We start from the raw sequence: 22,731 nt of genomic DNA on the forward strand, positions 1-22,731 counted from the left end.
CAGTGATGTCATGTGATTGAGATGAATGACCTCCAACAACCACAGCCAACTTCCTTTGTGCTAGGTATGATTCCAACCAATGGAGAGTTTTCCCCTTGATTCCCATTGACTTCAGTTTTGCTAGGGCTCCTTGATGCCACACTCGATCAAATGCTGCCTTGATGTCAAGGGCAGTCACTCTCACCTCACCTCTTAAGTTCAGCTCTTTTGCCCTTGTTTGGACCAAGGCTGTAATGAGGTCAGGAGCTGAGTGGCCCTGGCGGAACCCAAACTGGGCGTCAGCAGGTTATTGCTGAGTAAGTGCCGCTTGATAGCACTGTCGACGACACCTTCCAACACTTTGCTGATGATTGAGAGTAGACTGATGGGACGGTAATTGGCCGGGTCGGATTTGTCCTGCTTTTTGTAGACAGGGCATACTTGGGCAATTTTCCACATTGCTGGGTAGATGCCAGTGTTGTAGCTGTACTGGAACAGTTTGGCTAGGGGCGCAGCTAGTTCTGGAGCACAAGTCTTCAGTACTATTGCCAGAATGTTGTCAGGGCCCATAGCCTTTGCAGTATCCAGTGTCTTCAGCCGTTTCTTGACATCACGTGGAGTGAATTGAATGGGCTGAAGACTGGCATCTGTGATGCTGGGGACCACATGAGGCTTTCCGGCCTTAAAGGGACACAGCTCCACTATAGCAGAATAATACATTGTACATTACATTGTGTAATGCTCCTACACTTACAAATAAGTGTATCATCCAGTTTACTCTGAGCAATTGCGAACAATAGTTGGCCATTTTAGCAGCTCAATTAAGGCACATTTCCAATGGAACAGATACAGATGGCTGTGAGGCAAGAATGGGACAGATGCAAATTATATATTAAATAATTCACATTTGTAGAGTTCTCAAAATTCCCACATTCCCCAAAAGTTATGGATAAAGGGACCCTGTATGGACCAGTTATTAAAAAGGGTACCCAAAATGGCTTCTGAAACCTCGTGACCAAGGCTTGCAGGATTTTAAAAGCAAGGCCCTGCAGAAGGCAGGCCCATTCAAATCCTGAAACGAAACCTAACATGCATGGATCTGTGAAAGACTTTACCATTTTCTAAAGCCAGACAGCTAGGTAAACACAGAATATGCATTCTTCACCTTGGAACAGATCAAGTCAGGATGGGCCTAATCTTGAGGCCATTAACTTTCTGCATAAATAATTGGTAACAGCTCACAGGTAGCTACCAAGCCAGGAAAGACGATTAAATTTCATAAATAACAAACAGCCAGGATATCGAAGCCATTAAACAAGGAGACAACCGCCCCAAAAGCCGTTAAAGTAAATGACTGTAATCATTTTAGATGAGCCCGCCAAAAGTTAGACAAAGAACTGACCTGATTTGGCGCGTGGATAAGGGGTGAAGAACCGGGTATAATTGTAGGCCCACCGGTAGCTCTCGTTCTCTTGCTCGCTCTCTTGCCTCGTGCTCTTGCCTCTCCCGACACCGAGGACGCCCATTACAACACTGGGGGCCAAACGCGGGGAGGAGAACGGAACCGAATCGAACAAGCACAGGACACACGGGCTGCAAACGGGCAGACGAGACGAACGGTAAAACCGATAGGCAGAGAAGGGCAGCGAAGAAGAAGCGTTGGGGACGAGCGGGCACACACCCCGGCTTAGTTATAAGCTGGCGTTTGAAGCTTGGATAGTAAAATCAATCGACGATATAAACCGCCAACCGAGCCCCAACCGCAACAAAACTGTCGGCGACCAAACCCACCACCAGAAGAACAACCATTCCTGCAAGGTGAAGTACCCCACAAAAGACTTTAATCTAACGAAGGAAAAGAAGGGTACTTCGCACAGACAACTCCATCGTCGCGCCCTGTGACCACGTGACGACGGCAGGCCTGAAAGACAACAAGAACAAACCCCAAAACCCACAACCGGCTTAATCAACAGGTTTCGAACCATAAAAGAAACCCCATTGCTGAGCATTCCTGGCCCCTCGTAGCTTAATCTAGTTAGGTATTGGGGGTGGGATAAGGATAAGGGGATTTTTAATGTGTTTGTTCCCTCGATGTGCCGTGTGTTCCCCATTCCCAAATAAGTGTAATTTTATATGCCTGTAATTATTCCAGTAATTCTTAGTATTGTGTTTTATTGTGCCTTTAATAAAAATTGCAGTTTTCTTGCACCAAACCACTTGTCTACTCGATTTTCTGTATCGCCGCCTGTACCTAAGTCCGGTGTCTAGAACCCAGGGGTGTGGGAGCGATTCGAACCGCTCAGACAGTCAGGGGCAGAGCTGACTGAGCACACGCCACCCCCTACACATTAGTATAGGGAATTCCAGAGTTTTCAGTCCTGCCGTGCTGAGGTCAATGCAAACCATTTATGAGGGGATTTTAAAAATTGCCCAGAGTACTGCTAAGGGCTGCTTTCATCTCAACTTCCAGTGTCTGAACATATGGAGCAGGTGTCAATTACTGCTGGCCCCCTCTTCATTTTCGCTATTGAAGTATTTTCTACGTAGTCTCTATAATTTAGCTTTCAAGAAAATGTATTGCGTGTCCTGTCTGCAAAACTGTTAACTATTAAAAGGTACGCGATGGCAATATATTTGAGGTTGAGACTAAATGCTGGCCATATGTACTGTGTAACAATTCTAAACAAGTCTGAGAGCCTGTCGAAATTCTGTTTATTATTCATGTTGCTGACCAGTTCAGTTTATTATTTCAATATTTTGTCAAATAAAAATTGGGATACCTCAATGACATTGTTTGTATTAAAGATTAGAATTCAGATTGTTAATGATCTAATATAAAACAATTCTTAAGTACACTGGGGGAGAAATTGAACTGTGTTTTGCCTGTTTTTGGGGGGGGGGGCAAAAACACCAGTTTTGCGGTGCTACATCCTGTGCCCGAACTACGCCTGAAGTATGTCTGATGCCACATTTCCACGGGCGATACTTAGGCATCCCTGGCGGCTGCCTGAAGCAGGCAGATGGCTCCTTGCCTAGGCTAATGAGGGACCTAATGCTTGTCTCGCGGCCCATTCCGAAATGTGTAGAGCTAAGCGGAGCGCAGTATTTTGGGTGCTTCGGAGAACGAACCAGCGGTCCTTAAAGGGACCACTGACGGCTGCCAAATCATACAGCAAGTTTTTTGTTTTTAGCTTACCTTGATGTGAAGCCAGGAGGAGCAGGAGTACTGCCTATTCAGAGGAGACCTGAGGTCCAATCTGGGATGAGCCTTGGGTCTCCAGCTTCTGGTGCGCGCTCTGAGATGGCACCTATCTCGCGCCCAAGAATGGGTCTTAACCAGTTTTTCTCCTGGTATTTCTTATGTTGCACTGTACGTAGTAAAACTTGGTCAAAGCCTTGCACAGTTCTTATAGCTAAGAATTTCCATCAGGTGGTACAATTGAGCAGGTGTTTTCTTTAAGGAGCCACTGAATCATAGAGTCTTATGGCACAGAAGGAGGCCATTCATGCCTGTGCCGGCTCTTTGAAAGAGCTATCCAATTAGTCCCACTCCCCCTGCTCTTTCACCACTGCCCTGCACATTTTCCCTTTTCAAGTATATATCCAATTCCCTTTTGAAAGTTACTATTGAATCTGCTTCCACCACCCTTTCAGGCAGTGCATTCCAGATTGTAACAACTCACTGCGTAAAAAAAAAATTCTCCTCATCTCCCTTCCAGTTCTGCTAGAACTATTTATGAATTCTAACATGGAGCTGAACAGAACAAGCAAAACTTGCCATATGTTAGAAAATAGACTACCTAGGGATGGGCAATAAATGCTGGCCTTGCCAGCGACGCCCACATCCCAGGAACGAATAAAAAAACAACTCATGACATAAGAACTGCAGGTACCCACTTGCCATTCTGGCTTGTAAGCGTTGCAGTCCTGATGTCACTAACATTTCCACTTCATGGCTTATACAGTCCTGGTATCATTTTCCTTTGGGCTCATGGGTTATGTCGCCCTGGTTTGAATTTCTCTTCTAGTTTATAGGTTATGAAGTAGTGATATCGCTTTAACCTTCACGCTCACGGTACATCAAGCCCTTGCCCTTCAGGCTCATAGATTATATAGTAACTCAGCCTTCTGGCTCATGGATGATGTAGTAACTTACTTTCTGGTGTACTTATGAATAATTCACCTAACTGGCTCATAGGGTATGGAGTAACTCAACTTCCTAGCTCATGAGTAAGGCAAAGAAAGAAATAAAGACTTGCATTTTAATGTAGCACTTTTTATGACCTCAGGCTGTCCCAAAGTGCTTTACAACCAATTAAGTACTTTTGACGTATAGGCACTGTTGTAATGTAGGAAACACGACAGCTGAATTGTGCACAGCAAGGTCCCACAAATAGTAACTCACTGTCCTGGCACTTGAGTTATGCAGTTACAGGCTTTCCTGCTTCATGCATTTTGTAGTAGCTTGCTCTTCAGGTTCATAGATAACCCGCCTTTCATGGTCATGGGCTATGCTGAAGCACCCGTGAATTATGCAGTCCTAATATTACTTGCCCTTTGCGTTTATGGCTTGTTACATTGGTGTCACTATTTCTTCCAGCTCAGGGGTTATACAATCCTGAAGCTCGTGTGTAAGGATGATGTTATTCTGCTAATAATATATCTGGTGTTAAATGATGTAAAAATCAAACAAATGCTGAAATAGAATTCATATCTAATGTGAAAGCCACCATGAAAACATTCGTGCTTCTACAGATATAATTGCTGCTGCAGCAGAAACTTTTTTCTGGTGGCCCTCCTGGTGGTGTTTTGGAGCAGTTGTTCCAAAAATTTGAATGGCGAAAGCAGCAAGAACCACATAACCTGACCGGTGAAAGAAGCGCATTGGAATTGATGGCATATTAAGTAGAAAGGTTTTGTCGTGTGGAGATTATTTCCTGCATTGAAGCTGACCTACGTTTACCAAAGTGGTAAGCCGACTTGATACCACTCATTTTATGGTCTCTGGCGGGCGCTCACTATTTGATCTTTTAGGCTATTCAAAATGATTAAGAGCATGGAGGGATTGGACTATAAGGAGCCGTTCTATAAATTAGGCATATTCTCACTGGGAAAGAGACAGGTTGAGAGATTTTATGATTGTTTTGAAAGGGACTAGATAATGTGGACCATGACAAGCTATTTCACCTTGTTCAGAACAGTAGAACCAGAGGATATGGCCTGCTCTTGGATCACGGTAAATTCAAAACTAATCTGCGGAAACATTGGGGTGAATTTTAACCCCCAAAAACAGGTGGGTTGGGGTCGGGTGAGATGTTAAAACTTTAAAAATCTCAAACCTGCCTCCAACCTGCTCACTTCCGGTTTAATGGAGGTGGGCGGGGTGGAAGAGAATGATGTTACAGGAATGGATGTAGGTGTAGGAACGGAGGTTCCTATCCGAATAATGAAGTTCAACTCAGTGAAACAAAATAACAAAGTTTATTAAACAAACAACTTAACTGGTAACACTACAGGAGAAGATGTACACAGGTCTGTGCAGCCTCCCAGCACCTCAAAGACTGCTGCAAAGTACTGGAAGCTGACGTCATGACGTCATGACGTTCTCCGCGCCAGCTGGTGGTCACGTGATCGGCGTCATGACGTCATCACGCGGAAATGCAAGAAAGTACATACAGTTTAAAGGTGCAGTCCACAGCTACACTACACGGTAGTTAAAGGGATGATTACTAATTGCCCTGAGTCTCTTAGTGGCTCCGCCACAGGCGCCCCCCCAGAATTCTCTTTAACAGACAGTGTCAAACGAACAGGAGGTTTGATGATCCTGCCCGAACGGCTACGAACTTCAGGCAGTGGAACGTTGGGAGACAAGCCGGTGCTTGGCTGTGTCTGAAGCGGCGCATCCGGGGTGGAGGAAACAGTAGCAGAAGGTGTGGGCCAGGATGAGGCAGAAACAGGCAGTTCAATGGTGGGCTGTTGCATAACTGGTCTGGCAGTCAACGGTGGTCGTCCACGGCGAGGTGGCTGGGCGGCAACAACTGGTTCACTCCGATCTAAATGGGCTCCCACTTCGACTGTGAAAAATGTTTCTCCCGATGAGATGACACGAAAGGGTCCAGCATAAGGTGGTCTGAGTGTATCTCTATGAGCATCCTGCCGAATAAAAGCATAATCGGAACTCGTAAGTTCTGCCGGAACATGAGGCCTCTGTAGGCTGTGATGCGAGGTTGGAATAGGCAGGAAATTCTTTGCCATCTCGTGATGCTGAAGGAGCTGCTGAGCAGGCGACCACGGTTCTGTATGTGGAGGGAGGAAGTCCCCTGGTACTCGAAGTGCTTGACCGTAGACTAACTCAGCCGATGAAGCCTGGAGGTCATCCTTGGGGGCTGTGCGGAGGCCTAGCATCACCCAGGGGAGTCTATCCACCCAGTTGGGACCGCGCAAGCTGGCATGGAGGGACGCCTTGAGAGACCGATGAAACCTCTCGCATAGACTGTTCGCTTGCAGATGGTAAGCGGTGGTACGGTGCAGCTTGGTACCCAAGCCCTGTGCAACTGCGTTCCACAACTCCGACGTGAATTGTGGACCTCGGTTAGAGGAGATGTCAGATGGCACCCCAAACCGGGCCACCCATGATGAAATAAACGCCCTGGATACGTCACCTTACATTCATAGGCGATCTTTATGATGGATAGGATATGGGGTTGAAAGCTCAGTTCAGGGTCAAATAGGATGCTGAGATTGTGAACAATCTGGTGCAGCTGGCCGGGGCGAGGGATGGAATAAATGACGAGAGTGCAAAGTTTGTGGTGGGGTCAAAGATGATAGCTTCAGTCTTCGCAATGTTTAACTGGAGGAAATTGAGGCTCATTCATGATTGGATATCGAACAAGTAGTCTGTCAACACAGAGGCAGCGGAGGTGTTGAGAGAGATGGTGGAGAGGTAGAGTTGGGTGTTGTCGGCATACATGTCGAAGCTGACCCATGTCTGATGATAATGTTGCCAAGGTACGGCATATAGATGAGGAAGAGGATGGGGCCATGGACAGATCCTTGGAGAACTCTGCAGGTAATGTTGCTGGGGCAGGAAGAAAAACCATTGCTGGAGATACTCTGGCTACAATTGGATAGTTTTAGTGGAAATAAGTGAGGGCAATCCCACTGTGATGAAAGGCGTTGGAGGAGGATAGTATGGTTGACTCTGTCAAAGGCTGTAGAAAAGTCAAGAAGGACAAGGGGGGAAAGCGCTCCATGGTCACAGTCGCAGAGGATGTGATTTGTGACTTTGGTTTGGGCAATTATGTGGTATGGACAGAAACCTGATTGAAAGATTCAAACATAGACCTCAGAATAATTTTGAAATGTGCTTGGTAGTGGACCACCTGCCTCTCCTGAATACCTGTATTTTCTTTAGTTATCTACCCATCCACTTAATGCCTGTGATTCATGAACATTGCGCTTCTACTCGGATTATTTGTATCTGAAAACACTTCGCTGCCAAAACCCAAATCTTCCTCATGGCACTATTTGAAGAAGAGCAGGAGAGGTCTCTGATGCGCTATCAATTACTCAAAAGACTGAGGTTAAGCGAGTAACTAACAGGCTTTTATTAACAAGAGAATGAAGGTGTGCCTCGAGTGGTTGACCAGTCCAGAATACAGAGGGACTGTGGAGCAGTCACCTTTATACCTGGACTCGTGGGAGGAGTCAGCCGAGGCATGTACAGACATGTACACAGTGGAATACAAACACCCACACAGGCAGGTATAACAGTGGTTTACCACATTCACCCCTTGTTTAAAAATGAGTCCAGCGGGGTGAAGTGTATTAAAAGTTTGTGTATTGGAGTCTCTCCGGAGGTCTTGTCTGCCGCTGTGATCGACGTGGCGACGGCAGGGGTAGTGAAGCTTCCGGCGTCGAGTCCCGCGTAGGCTGGGGCACTGGTGTGTAGTCCTCGTGGGTGTCGAGCGGGTCGTGGGGCCCAGGCGTGACGTCTGCTGGGGTTGGATATTGGATCGTGGGGGGGGGGTGGTAGTGGGTAGTGGGTTACTGGGGCCCCCGAGGGGGCGAGGTCTCGTATGGAGACTGTGTCCTCCCGCCCGTCCGGGTACGCAATGTAAGCATACTGGGGGTTGGCGTGGAGGAGGTCGACCCTCTCGACCAGGGGGTCCGTTTTATGGGTCCTCACGTGTCTTCTCAGTAGGACCGGCCCTGGGGACGTCAGCCATGGCGGTAGCGATGTCCCCGATGTGGACTTCCTTGGGAAGACAAACATTTTCTCATGAGGGGTGGCGTTAGTGGCAGTGCAGAGCAGTGACCGAATAGAGTGGAGCGCATCGGGGAGCACATCCTGCCAGCGGGAGGTCGGAAGGCCCCTAGACTTTAAGGCTAGCAGGGCGGCCTTCCAAACTGTCGCATTCTCTCTTTCCACCTGTCCGTTCCCCCGGGGGTTGTAACTGGTGGTCCTGCTTGTGGCAATACCCCTAGCGAGCAGGTATTGGCGGAGTTCGTCGCTCATAAACGATGAGCCCCGGTCGCTATGGATATAGCTGGGGAAACCGAACAAGGTGAAGAGGTCGTTCAGACATTTAATGACCGTGGCACTGGTCATGTCCGGGCAGGGGATGGCGAACGGGAAACGGGAGTACTCATCAATAATGTTGAGGAAGTACACATTGCAGTCGGAGGAGGGGAGAGGCCCTTTAAAATCAACACTCAGGCGCTCGAAGGGGCGAGTGGCTTTTATCAGGTGAGCCCTGTCTGGTCTATAAAAGTGCGGTTTGCACTCAGCGCAGACTTGGCAGTTCCTGGTCATGGTCCTGACCTCCTCAATGGAGTAAGGCAGGTTGCGGGCCTTGATGAAGTGGAAGAACCTGGTGACCCCCGGGTGGCAGAGGTCATTGTGGAGGGCCCGCAGTCTATCGATCTGCGCGCTGGCGCAGGTGCCACGCGATAGAGCATCTGGGGGTTCATTGAGCTTCCCAGCCGGTACAAGATCTCGTAATTGTAGGTGGAAAGTTCGATTCTCCACCTCAAGATCTTGTCATTTTTGATTTTGCCCCTCTGCTTGTTGTTAAACATAAAAGCAACTGAACGCTGGTCAGTGAGCAGGGTAAATCGTTTTCCGGCCAGGTAGTGCCTCCAATGACGCACAGCCTCCACAATAGCCTGGGCCTCCTTCTCAACAGCGGAGTGTCTGGTCTCCGGGCCCTGGAGGGTTCGTGAAAAGAAGGCCACGAGTCTCCCCGCCTGATTGAGGGTAGCGGCCAGAGCAAAGTCGGACGCGTCGCTTTCCACCTGGAAGGGGATGGATTCGTCCACTGCGTGCATGGTGGCTTTGGCAATGTCTTCCTTGATACGGTGGAAGGCTAAGCGGGCCTCTGCCGTCACGGGAAAAGAGGTGGACTTGATCAGCGGACAGGCCTTGTCCGCATAGTAGGGGACCCACTGGGCGTAATAAGAGAAAAACCCTAGGCACCTCTTCAGGGTCTTGGGGCAGTGGGAGTTCCATAAGGGGACGCATCCGGTCGGGGTCGGGACCGATGACTCCGTGTTCCACAACACAGCCAAGGATGGCGAGGCGGGTTGTGCGGAATATGCACTTCTCCTTGTTATACGTCAGGTTCAGGAGTTGGGCGGTGCAGAGGAATTTTTCGAGGTTTGCGTCATGGTCCTGCAAGTCATGGCCGCAGATTGTCACATTGTCCAGATATGGGAAAGTGGCCTGCAACGCATTTTGATCGACCATCCGGTCCATCTCCCTTTGGAAGACGGAGACCCCGTTGGTGACGCCAAAGGGAACCCTAAGGAAGTGATAGAGGCGGCCGTTTGCCTCAAAGGCAGTATACTGGCGGTCCTCAGGGCGGATAGGGAGCTGGTGGTACGCTGATTTCAGGTCAATGGTCGAGAAAACGCGGTACTGCGCGATCTGGTTGACCATATCAGCTATGCGGGGGAGTGGGTAAGCGTCCAGCAGGGTGTAGCGATTTATTGTCTGGCTGTAGTCGATGACCAGGCGCTGCTTCTCGCCGGTCTTAACGACCACAACCTGGGCTCGCCAGGGGCTGGTGCTGCCCTCAATAATCCCCTCCTTCAGGAGCCGCTCCACTTCGGTTTTAATGAAAACCCTGTCCCCGGCACTGTATCGCCTGCTCTTTGTGGCGATGGGCTTACAGTCGGGGGTGAGGTTAGCGAACAGTGGTGGGGGGGTGACTCTGAGTGTGGAGAGGTTGCACCTGGTGCGCGGCGGGCAATTTGGAAGCTGCTGGCTGCGGACTGTGAGTGGGGGGAGGGGTCCACTGTACGCCATCGTAACACTTTTAAGGTGGCACTGAAAATCTAACCCCAGTAGAACGGCAGCGCAGAGGTGGGGCAGGACCAGAAGTTTAAAATTATCGTACACAGTCCCGTCTACTAAGAGTGTCACCACGCAGTAGCCGCCAGTGTCCGCCGACTGGGACTCGGAGGCCATAGAAATCCGCTGGTGCGCAGGCAGGACTGGGAGAGAGCAACGCCGCACCGTGTCGGGGTGGATGAAGCTCTCCGTGCTCCCAGAGTCAAAAAGGCAGGTTGTTTCGTGACCATTTACCTTAATGTCCATTGTGGACCGGGCCAGTTGGTGTGGTCTCGCTTGGTCCAGCGTAACGGAGGCCAGCGTAGGGGTTGGTGTGTCGCTGCGGGTATCAGATGAGGCGGTGTTGGGGGCCTGCTGCGTCCCGGCTGGTGTCCAAGATGGCGGCGTCCATGATCCCCATGTGGCTGGAGGCGTCCAAAATGGCTGATGTTCCGGTGGTTCGCACATGGCTGGGGAGGCCCAAGATGGCGGCCCGCACGGCCCACACGCGGCGCTGCTGGGGTTCGGTGTGGCTTTGGCCCTGCAGACGCTGGCGTCGTGTCCCTTCTTCCCGCAGCCCGAGCAGATCGCATTTTTCGCCGGGCAGCGCGCTCTGGGGTGTTTGGCCTGGCCACAGAAGTAGCATTTCTGGCCTTGGGACACTGCTGCGGTAGTTGGGCCGTTGCTGGGATGTGGCTGGGGTGGCACGGCGCTATGAGACGGTCCTACCGTGTCCCAGGCTGTCGTTCCCCGCGGCGTCCACGGTGCAGAGGAGTAGGCATCCATGCCCCGGTAGGCTGCATCCAATGATAGTGCGAGTTCAGAGGCCTTGTTGAGGTCGAGGTCACTCTGCTCCAACAGTCGCTGTCGGGTGTAATTGGACCTGTGGCCCGCTACAAAAGCGTCCCGGATAAGTTCCTCTGTGTACACGGCGGCCTTTACATCCTTACAACCACAGGCCCGGCCAAGCTCAGACAGTGCCTGAAGGTATTCCTCGGTCGATTCCCCAGGTTGTTGTTTATGACTCCCCAGGAGGTGCCTGGCGTACACCTCGTTCACTGGGCGCGTGTACTGGTCCTTGAGGAGCTTGAGAGCAGCCGTGTACGAGGTCGCGTCCTGGATGACCGGGTACGCTCGGTGGTTCACTTTGGAGGTCAGGACATCCAGTTTGTCCTCATCCGATTTGACCGTTGCAGCGGAGGCGATCAGGAATCTTTCAAAGCACCTAAGCCAGTGAGCAAACTTGGTGGATGCGTCCGCCTCCCGATGGTCTAAGTCCAGGCATGCTGGTGTGAGGATCTTCTCCATTGTAAAAAAATCTTGTTAATAAAATTGATGCGCTATCAATTACTCAAAAGACTGAGGTTAAGCAAGTAACTAACAGGCTTTTATTAACAAGAGAATGAAGGTGTGCCTCGAGTGGTCGACCAGTCCAGAATACAGAGGGACTGTGGAGCAGTCACCTTTATACCTGGACTCGTGGGAGGAGTCAGCCGAGGCATGTACAGACATGTACACAGTGGAATACAAACACCCACACAGGCAGGTATAACAGTGGACCACCTGCCTCTCCTGAATACCTGTATTTTCTTTAGTTATCTACCCATCCACTTAATGCCTGTGATTCATGAACATTGTGCTTCTACTCGGATTATTTGTATCTGAAAACACTTCGCTGCAAAAACCCAAATCTTCCTCATGGCACTATTTGAAGAAGAGCAGGAGAGGTCTCCCAGCGTATTGGCCAACATTTATCCCTCAACTAAAACCCTCAAAAAACTGGGTAAAAAGCAAAATATTGCAACTGTTGGAAATAAAATCCCTAATTTTAACCTAACCCAGCTGGCAGGAATGGGGTGGGTTTGGGTCGGACACCTGGTTTATACCCCGCCCGATTTTGCAATCCATTGACTTTGGGCAGGGTTTAATTTCGGCGTCCGACCTGAACCTACTCTGTTCTCACCGGACGGGTTAGGTTAAAATTGGGGCTAATAGCAGGAAATGCTGCAAACATTCAGCAGGTCAGATATCATCTGTGGAGAGAATAGACCAATTAACATCTCGGATGTGGACCCTCTCGTCAGAACTGGAAAAATTACAGATGAGCAGTATTATCATTTTAAATTTGAAATTTTTTTCTAGTTCTAATAAGCTGGGGGAGGAGGACCTGTTGAAGTTTACTGAGATGATGAGGTTTCTGGTCAGGTATTAATGATTTATTTATTGTAGATGCAAATGTTAAAAGAAACAAGAGTACGTTTACCAACGCCGTCTTTAGAGGAGAAGGAATCAGTAGACAAGTCCCCCCATGCATTTGTTCTACCTGACTGCTAGTTACAGGGGCCTGAGAGCAGATCATCTGTCCTCTTCTTGACTAATGAATGGTACCTGGCAGAGAGGGTCGAATGATTGGGATTTAAGTGTAGAGCCTATTCACTTGTTTTATCTTTTGGACTCTCAGTTGGTCTGAACAAATGCTGAGGTGGGCCCACTCTAATTTGTACTTGGGATAGTCACCAGTTTATTTAAAAACGGACATTGAATTTGTTGGGAGGAATTACACAGATGTTGGCCTGAGCAAGAACACTGACGTTGGTGTGCCTATCCTGCCAATGGATTTGCAGGATCTTGCTCAGGCCAGCATCGAAGCTTTGACCACGCTCGATCAGCTCCGATGGACGGGTCACATTGTCTGCATGCCCCATACGAGACTCCCAAAACAAGCGCTCTACTCGGAGCTCCGGCACGGCAAGAGAGCCCCAGGTGGGCAGAGGAAACGCTTCAAGGACACCCTCAAAGCCTCCTTGAAAAAGTGTAACATCCCCACCGACACCTGGGAATCCCTGTCCCAAGATCGCACAAAGTGGAGGAGAAGCATCCGGGAGGGCACCGAACACCTCGAGTCTCTTCGCCGGGAGCAAGCACAGGCAGCGCAAGGAATGCATGTCAACCCAAGCACCCCACCCACCCGCCCCTTCAACCACCGTCTGCCCCACCTGTGACAGAGACTGTAGGTCCCGCATTGGACTCATCAGTCACCTGCGAACTCATTTTTAATGTGGAAGCAAGTCATTCTCGGTTCCGAGGAACTGCCTAAGAAGAAGAAGAAGATGAATTACACAGAAATCTAACATCCATTCTGTGCACTGAATAAGGTGTCTATCAACTCTTTAGAGATTGCATTAATGTAGAGCAGAATGATCTGACCTGAATTTGATCCCCTGGGGCTTACAGGAAGTCTTTGCTCAAAGCTAGTCGGGAATTTAATTCCCAACCTAATACACACACTGGCATCTGTTCTTCATTAAAATTAGCAGGATAACCACATCAGGCTTTTTAGTAGCCTGATGTGAGTCTCTGACTTTCTACCCTAGATCTGGGCCAAGGAGGTTTGTTTCTATACTGCTGTGCAATGAGGCAAATTATGCTTGACTATTTCTGCTGAGTGCACTAACAGCAGCTATCGCAGAAATATTGATCACGTTAAAAAGGCTCAATTCACATGAAATTACCTAAATAACAGTGAAGCCGTGTTTATATCTTTTTTTAAAACACCGTGCTTTATTGATGGTTGTGGGGAGGGAATGAAAAGGCAAAGGATAAAGTGAGTGCAGTAACAGTACCCCACTGCAGGCTAATGCATCAATGTGTGTGTCTGTTAAATGAGTCCTGACAGGTGAACAAAATCTTTAGCAACCCGGTTTATGTTTAGTTAATAGGAATTGACTCTGCTCGTGGGTCCTCCATACAAGGAATGTGGCTGTTTTGCAGGCCAGAAGAAAAGCAGTGATTTATGATTTCAGACAAGATTTTTATAATGTATATTTTTTCATAACCTCAAAATAGATTTATTTTGGGAACAGGAATAGTCATTTTTATATAAAAATAATTTTAATTTATCTCTTTGCTGATGAAGCCAAAATTTGGCTCAATTCAGAGAGAGCCCAAAAAAACACTCACATCAGGAAACTGATTCCAGCTGTGCTTTTTTTTCTTTTTATTGTCCCCATTTGCAGATGATTCTTCGCTTAAAGAAGGAAATCCAGCAGCTAAAGGATGAGCTGGCCATGGTCACTGGGCAGACAAGGACTGACAACCTCTCGCAGGAGGAAACACAGAAGTAACTATTGCCTTTTTAACTTCTTTAACAGTGCGAACTAAAGCCTAGAAATTGAAAATAAATTAGCTTTTGTTAAAATAGTGGAGAGAGCTTTAATATACAAACACATTAAGCACTCTTCTGCTATTATCACCAACAGTAATTTCTAGGCATAAAACATAACATAAAAAGTCCTAAGTTATAGTACTCAGAGAGCATCGCTGATATTGGAATGGCTTGCATCCACATAAAAAGTGTTCCCTTGATTGGATTTTATAGTTCTCTGGACTGTACTGTAGTGAAATAAGAAACAGAAAATGCTAGAAAAATACAGCAAGCGGTTAGCATCTGAAAGAAAAAAAATTAACTCAACATTTTGACTGACCATTCATCAGAACCAATGGTGTGCATTTCCAGTTTTCTCTGTTTCACTTTCTATCATTCATACTTTTATCTCTTTATCTGTGTCCTATCCCGATACAATGTTGCAAAGTAACAGGCTTCACAGCAAGGCGAACTCACAATTTTCAAATATATATATAGGGGTCGATTTTCCCGAAGCTGTCAGGGAAGAAGGCGGGACTACAACTTTCGAGTTTTAGACCCGCCTACATCGACGTCCGGCCAATCCGCGCGATTTCCCCTTGATTGACCTTGTTGAGCCCGCCCAGCGGGCTCAGCAGGCCAATTAAGGGCCACCCGGCAACAGGTGACGTCACAGACTGCAATTTCATCTGTCAAGAACAAAATATCAGTGTTTCACAGCTGTTTCAAGCTGCCAGACACTGACAGTCTGAGTTCTAACATGAGTCCTTCAGCACAGACTCAGTTAGAACTCTCAGCAGCACTCAAAGCTGAAGGCTGTCACTTTTCACAGATCGCAGCCATTCAGCTTTAAGTGCCGGCTGAGTGATGCGCTCCCGACGGCTACAGGAAGAAAGGCTGTGAAGGTAAGTACAGGTAAGTAAAAGTTCTTTACACACTTTAGACACACCAAACACACTTACCTTTGCACTCATGCACCCATCACTCACCTGAACACCGACATCGCGACCCCTCCAGCTCCTTCAACCCGACGGCCCGCCTGCTCAACCTGGCGTGGTTTGGAGCCGTCGGGAATCCCACACGACACCCCTCAAAATAGGGATTAGGCTAAAAACTGCCTGTTAACTACCTGGCACTAATCCCTTCCCGCCTGGGGTCGGCGGGTCCCAGTGCGGGGCGGGTACCTGCCGCCTCTGAAACTTGCGAGGAGCGGGGTTTTGGGTGGGATGGTGTCGGGACCCCCGAATTCTGGATTTCCCCCCCCCCCCCCCACACGCCTGAAATCCCGCCTAACGGCTCCAGGAAAATCGACCCCATAGACTTCACGATTGGTTCATTTTGTATTTGACTGACAGTTCCTTTTTGAACTTGAGAAGTCAGATACTTCAAATCCATGAAGTCCCAGTGACTCTCAATATAAAAAAGGAGCTGTTCTGTTCAAATGGGCAGTTGGTAGATGGAAAATCTTTTGAGAGGGACAGTTTAAAATTCACAGAAGAGCAATCTAGAAACAGCTGAGACGCACTGAAAAGTGGTTACTCTTGAATGAAAACAGAAATACTGTGTGTATTTTGAAAAAAAAAATCTATAAAAGCTTAGTTTAGTTCTTAGAGTTACACTTGTTATTTTAGAACATGAGAACATAAGAAATAAGAGCAGGAGTAGGCCATATGGCCCCCGAGCCTGCTCCGCCATTCAATAAGATCATGGCTGATCTACTACCTCAACTCCACCTTCCCGCCCGATCTCCATATCCCTTGATTCCCCTAGAGTCCAAAAATCTACCTATCTCCGCCTTGAATATACTCAAAGCATCCACAGCCCTCTGGGGCAGAGAATTCCAAAGATTCACAACCCTCTGAGTGAAGAAATTCCTCCTCATCTCAGTCTTAAATGGCTTACCCCTTATCCTGAGACTATTCCCCCTAGTTCTAGACTCTCCAGCCAGGGGAAACAACCTCTCAGCATTTACCCTGTCAATCCCCTTCAGAATCTTGTATGTTTCAATGGGATCACCTCTCATTCTTCTAAACTCCAGAGAGTATAGCCCAATTCTACGCAATCTCTCATCATAGGACAGCCCTCTCATCCCAGGAACCTTCGTTACACCGCCTCCAAGGCAAGTATATCCTTCCTTAGATAAGGAGACCAAAACTGTGCACGGTACTGGAGGTGTGGTCTCACCAAGGCCCTGTACAATTGTAGTAAGACTTCCTTACTATTATACTCCACAACCCCCTTGCAATAAAGGCCAACATGCCATTTGCCTTCCTTAATGCTTGCTGTACCTGCATGCTAGCTTTCTGTGTTTCTTGTACCAACATTTAAAAGTTTCTCACCATTTAAAAAAATATTCTGTTTTTCTATTCTTCCTACCAAAGTGAATAACCTCACATTTCCCTACATTATACTCCATCTGCCACCATACTGCCCACTCACTTAGTCTATCTATATCCCTTTACAGACTCTTTGGGGTCGATTTTCAGTGTGCCGTGAGGGGGGGCTAAAATCCCGAATTCGGGGGTCCCGACACCATCCCGCCCAAAACCCACCTCCATGTAAGTTTCAAAGGAGGCGGGTACCCGCCCCGCACTGGGACCCGCCGACCCGAGGCGGGAAGGGATTAGTGCCAATTAACTGCCTGTTAACAGGTAGTTAACAGGCAGTTTTTAGCCTAATCCCTATTTTGAAGGTTGTCATGTGGGATTTCCGATGGCTCCAAACCATGCCAAGTTAGAGGAGTCGGGCCGTCGGGTTGAAGGACTTGGAGGGGTCGAGATGTCGGTGTTCAGGTGAGTGATAGGTGCATGAGTGCAAAGGTAAGTGTGTTTGGTGTGTCTAAAGTGTGTAAAGAAGTTTAAATTACCTGTACATACCTTTACAGCCTTCTTTCCTCTAGGCTTCGGGAGTCCATCATTCAGCCGGCACAGAAAGCAGAATGGCTGCGATCTGTCAAAAGTGACAGCCTGCAGCTTTCAGTGCCGGCGAGATTTCTAACTGAGTCTGCGCAGAAGGATTCAGGTTAGAAGTAAGACTGTCAGTGTTTGACAGCTTCAAACAGCTGTGAAACACTGATATTTCATCTGTTAACATGTCTTGACAGATGAAATTTCAGTCTGTGACGTCACCTGTTGCTGGGTGGCCCCTAATTGGCCTGCTGAGCCCGCTGGGCGGGCTCAACAAGGTCAATCAAGTGAAAATCGCGTGGATTGGCTGCATCTCGATGGAGGCGGGACTACAACCCAAAAGTTGTAGTCCCGCCTCCTTCCCGACTTTTGAATGAAAATCCAGCCCTTTGTGTTCCACTTACTATCCCACCTAGCTTTGTATCATCAGCAAATATGGATACATTACACTCGGTCCCTTCATCTAGGTCATTAATATAGATTGTAAATAGTTGAGGCCCCAACACTGATCCTTGCAGCACCCCACTAGTTACAGCCTGCCAACCTGAAAAAGATCCGTTTATCCCTACTCTCTGTTTTCTGTCCATTAACCAATCTTCTGTCATGCCATTATATTACCCCCATCCCATGAGCCCTAATCTTGTGTAGTAACCTTTTATGTGGCACCTTATCGAATGCCTTTTGGAAATCCAAATATACTACATCCACTGGTTCCCCTTTATCCACCCTGCTAGTTACATCCTCAAAAAACTCTAATAAATTTGTGAAACACCATTTCCCTTTCGTAAAACCATGTTGACTCTGCCTAATCATGTTATGATTTTCTAAGTGACTTGATACCACTTCCTTAACAATGGATTCCAGCATTTTCCCGATGACTGATGTCAGGCTAACTGGCCTGTAGTTCCCTGTTTTTTCTGTCCCTCCTTTCTTGAATAGCGGTGTTACATTTGCGACCTTCCAATCCGCTGGGAGCATTCCAGAATCGAGGCAATTTTGGAAGGTCAAAACCAATCTCTTCAGCCACTTTGTTTAGAACCCTAGGATGTCGGCTGTCAGGTCCAGGGGATTTGTCAGCTTTTAGTTCCATTAGTTTCTCTAGTACTTTTTCTCTACTTATATTAATTACATTAAGTTCCTCACCCTCTTTAGACCCTTGGTTTTTGGTATGCTTTTTGTGTCTTCTACTGTGAAGACAGATAGAAAATATTTGTTTCTGCCATTTCCTTATTCCCCATAATAATTTCTCCTGTCTCAGCCTCCAAGGGACCAACATTTACTTTTGCTACACTTTTCCTTTTTACATACTTGTAAAAACCCTTACAATTTGCTTTTATATTTCTTGCTAGTTTTCTCTCATTCTATTTTTTCCCTTTTTATCAATTTTTTGGTCAACTTTTGCTGGTTTCTGAAATTCTCCCAATCCTCAGGCTTTATTATTCTTTGCAACATTATAAGCTTCTTCTTTCAATCTAATGCTAACCTTAACTTCTTTAGTTAACCATGGTTGGATCACTTTCCCCGTGGAGTTTTTGTTTCTCAATGGAATGTATTTTTATTGAGAATTATGAAATATTTCTTTAAATGCTAGCCACTGTGTATCTACCGCCATACCTTTTAATCTATTTTCCAATCTACCTTAGCCAACTCATCCCTCATCCCTATGTAATTGGCTTTATTTAAGTTTAAGACTTTAGTTTCGGACTTAGGCAAGTCACTCTGAAACTTAATGTGAAATTCTATCATATTATGATCACTCTGCCCCAGAGGATCCTTTACTATGAGATTGCTAATTAACCCTGTCTCATTACACAATACAAGATCTAAAATAGCCTGTTCCCTGGTTGGTTCCATGACATATGACATATTGTTCTATTTACACGAGTTAGATAAAAGAGGTTCTGTTGTCAACATATATAATTTTTTTTTTATTCTTGTGATGTGGACACCCCCTCAATGGTATGGAGTTGGAATTAACTCATGAGAATGAGCTATAAAATATGAGAGTCAAAGTAACCTAGGGTACGAAATTTCAAAAAGACCCAAAAACCTATCAATCTCAATATTGACTCCATTAATCCAACTGACACTAGCCATAATTATTTTTGAGAGTAACGGTTTCTTATTATGGTATTTTTCCCCTTTGCTTGCTCTTCTTACCACACTCTACTTCTGAGCAGATGACTTGCTACTAGGCTGCCCATAATGGCACACTGTAAGCCTCCATTCAGTGTTTTTTTCTCTCTCTAGGAAACGCCGTGCCTATCTTTATATTCTCTCCACCACACAGTTGAGTATAGCAGGTGCAAACTCAGATCTTACTCTTTTAACAATTTGTTCTTGGGACGTGTGCAATATTGGCATGGCAACATTTATTGCCCTGATATGCTGTGTTCCTGAACCGCTGCAGTACTTGTACTGATGGTGTCCTCACAATGCTGTCAGGTAGGGGTATCCACAATTTTCACACAGTGACAAAGGTTTGGCAGTATATGTCCGTCAGGATGGCATGTAACTTGGAGGCAATGGTTTTCCCATGGCCTTTCAGCCTTTGTCCTTCTAAGTAGCAGAATTCCCAGGGCTGGGAGGTGCTATTGAAATAAGCCAGATGATTTGCTGCACTGCATCCTGTAACTAGTGAATACTGCAACCAAAATGCATGGGTGGTGGAAGGGTGGATATTGAGATCAGTGGTAAGGGGTGCTAATCAACTTACACATACGTATTTTTTTTTTCTTGCTTTCTTGTGCCTTTTTTCAGCATCAATTCTAAACAGTACAAAAAGTTGCCATATTTAAAGTACACTGGGGGCAATTTTAACTTTGTGCAATCGTGTAAAATGGGTGATGGCAATTTGGCAGCCCGTTTAACATCTCTCCTGATTTTTTGACTTCAATGGAAATAAAAATCGGGAGAGATGTAAACTGGGCTGCCGATTCTCTATCACCCGTTTTACACCATCGTATAAAGTCAAAATGACCCCCCACTGTGTTTGAACTGGGAATTTTAGTGCTGCAGGAAGGCAGGCTGGTATTGGCCATGTTCATTTATCGCAAGTTTGGCAGTGAAGCTTGGCAGCATGACTACTGACTCTACTGGGAGCTCTGCATTTAGCAATTATAAATAGGCCAAATTGAGTAAAAGGATTAGCTTTTATTGGGAATGATCAAAATTTGCAGTGTTTATAACAATCTCATCACTTTGGCTGCTTATTTGACGACTCAGCTCCTGTTTCTCATTATAAACATGGTAACAACGGGATCTTTACATGCTATCTAACCTGATTTGCACCTGGCTTGGAAATGCTCATGACTGACCCTGGGTGCAAAATGTGGAATAGTTTTATGTTCTAAGCACGAATATCATCAATCGCTTTGGGGACAAAATTCACCCCCTTGCACTGTAAATAGGAACAAGTAATTAAAAACATATTATTTCAAGCATTAATGCTGCTGCAAGAAGTGGTAACAGTAACTTTTCCTTCACAGGAACAGTAATATATATAGAGAGAGAGGCCATAGTCTTCTCTTTCCATATCCCAAATGGGCTATATAGCTTTCTCTGCAGCAGCTACATTGCTCAACTTGACATAATCAAAAATTTACCAAATAAATAAATAGGAATAAATAGGATTCAACACGGAAACAGGCCATTTGCCCCAACTCTTCATGAGAACTTACTCTTCAAAGAAAAAAGACTTACATTTATATAGCCCCTTTCACAAATTCAGGATGTACCAAAGCACATAACAACCTATTAAGTACTTTTGATGTGTAATCACTGTTGTAATGTAAGAAACATGGCAGCCAATTTGCAACACAGCAAGGTCCAACAGACAGCAATGCGATCATGACCAGAAAATCTCTTATTAGTGATGTTGGTTGAGGGATAAATATTTTCTAGGACGAAGTCTAGGGAAGAAGTCCCCTGCTCTTCATCAAAATAGTGCCATGGGATCTTTAACGTCCACCTGAGAGGGCAGATGGGGCTTCAGTTTAATGTATCATCTGAAAGACGGCAGCTCCGACAGTGCAGCACTCCCTCAGCACTGCACTTAAGTATCAGCTTAGATTATGTGCTCAAGTCTCTGGAGTGGGACTTGAACCCACAACCTTCTGTCTCAAAGGCAAGAGTGCTACCACTGAGCCAATGCTGATACTTCAGCCAAGCAAATCGTGCTAACATTTACTCACCCTGTTCCCATCTCCATTTGACCCTTTTTCCTTCATCTACCTGAGGTCTAACCTTTACAGCTGCTTCCTTGTGTTTTGTCCCCTACCACAATGAGGCAGGGGACAAAACACAAGGGGCCCGATATTTACGGAGAGGCAGGGGAGTGAAGTAGCGCAAGGAAAACCAGGCAAGGCTGAGAGTACGGAACGGCAGGACCTCATTATAATTTTTTTCATCAGTTTCCCACCTGGCAGCCGGTCAAATTGACAGGGTGGCCGGCTGCCTGGCGGGAAAATCAGCGTCAGGAGGCCTCAGCCGTGGCCCCTTGGGGACGGTCCCCAGCAATTGGGAGGGAGGGAGCTACAAATCGGGGCTTGTGGGGGGAAGGTCGCCGATCGTGGCAGGCGAGAGAGCGAGGCTGAGATCATTAGAGGGGAGGCCGAAGGCTTCTTTGAGGGGCCGGGTGGACCTCACCTGCTTCTCCTGGCCCACAAGGAGTGCTATAAAAAGCACTTACCTTCTGGAGCCGGCAGTTTCACTGCCGGGTTTCCCGAGCCTTGGGATTCCCGGCCGGCAACTCTTAAATTTAAATCAGTCTCCTAATTGCACTGATTGGGGAGGGACACTCGTACCTCATGCTACCTGCTGCCATAAGAATATTCTCTGTTTAAATTTTTTAAAATCTCTCCCGTTCATCGTGGGGAGGTTAATATCGAGGCCAAGGACTCGGTGGTTAAGGTTAGTCCTGCCCAAGTACAATCTAAATCCTACATTCCATATCTTGCTATCAATTACGTCATGGCCCCCACCTTTGTAGCCATACAGGAATGTTTGACATTGACAATCTCAAAAACCCTTAACTATTATAAATTGGTCTGGAGATTCTTTAGTTGTATCTACATGTCTAATAATTGTGATGTCTGACATGTTTTATGTATGATGGTGCAAATCCATCACAGGCAACTAATATCCTCCTTCTTCTAAATTCTAATTAGGTACTGTTGTCGGGGGGGGTGACACATCGGGGGAAGGCACCAGCAGCCAGGCTCATGGCACCATGACTGGCTCTGTTGCAAAGAAGGGAGGGAAAAAGAGTGGCAGGGCTATAGTAATAGGGGATTCGATTGTAAGGGGAATAGATAGGGGTTTCTGTGGTCGCGACCGAGACTCCAGGATGGTATGTTGCCTCCCTGGTG

General features: G+C 46.9%; 1 protein-coding gene across 2 annotated transcripts in view; it reads left to right on the forward strand.

The window, feature by feature from the left end:
* The window catches only part of kif6 (kinesin family member 6), a 705,324-nt gene that overhangs the window by 196,273 nt on the left and 486,320 nt on the right, over positions 1–22,731 (forward strand). For both annotated transcript variants that reach the window (XM_085997944.1, XM_085997945.1), the window contains exon 10: positions 14,329–14,432. In XM_085997944.1, coding sequence (XP_085854070.1) covers positions 14,329–14,432 — 104 coding nt within the window. The remainder of the gene's footprint in view (positions 1–14,328; positions 14,433–22,731) is intronic.

This window comes from Somniosus microcephalus, chromosome 9 (assembly GCF_052327205.1).
Source record: "Somniosus microcephalus isolate GS21.2 chromosome 9, FLI_Smic_1.0, whole genome shotgun sequence".
Lineage (NCBI taxonomy): Eukaryota > Metazoa > Chordata > Chondrichthyes > Squaliformes > Somniosidae > Somniosus > Somniosus microcephalus.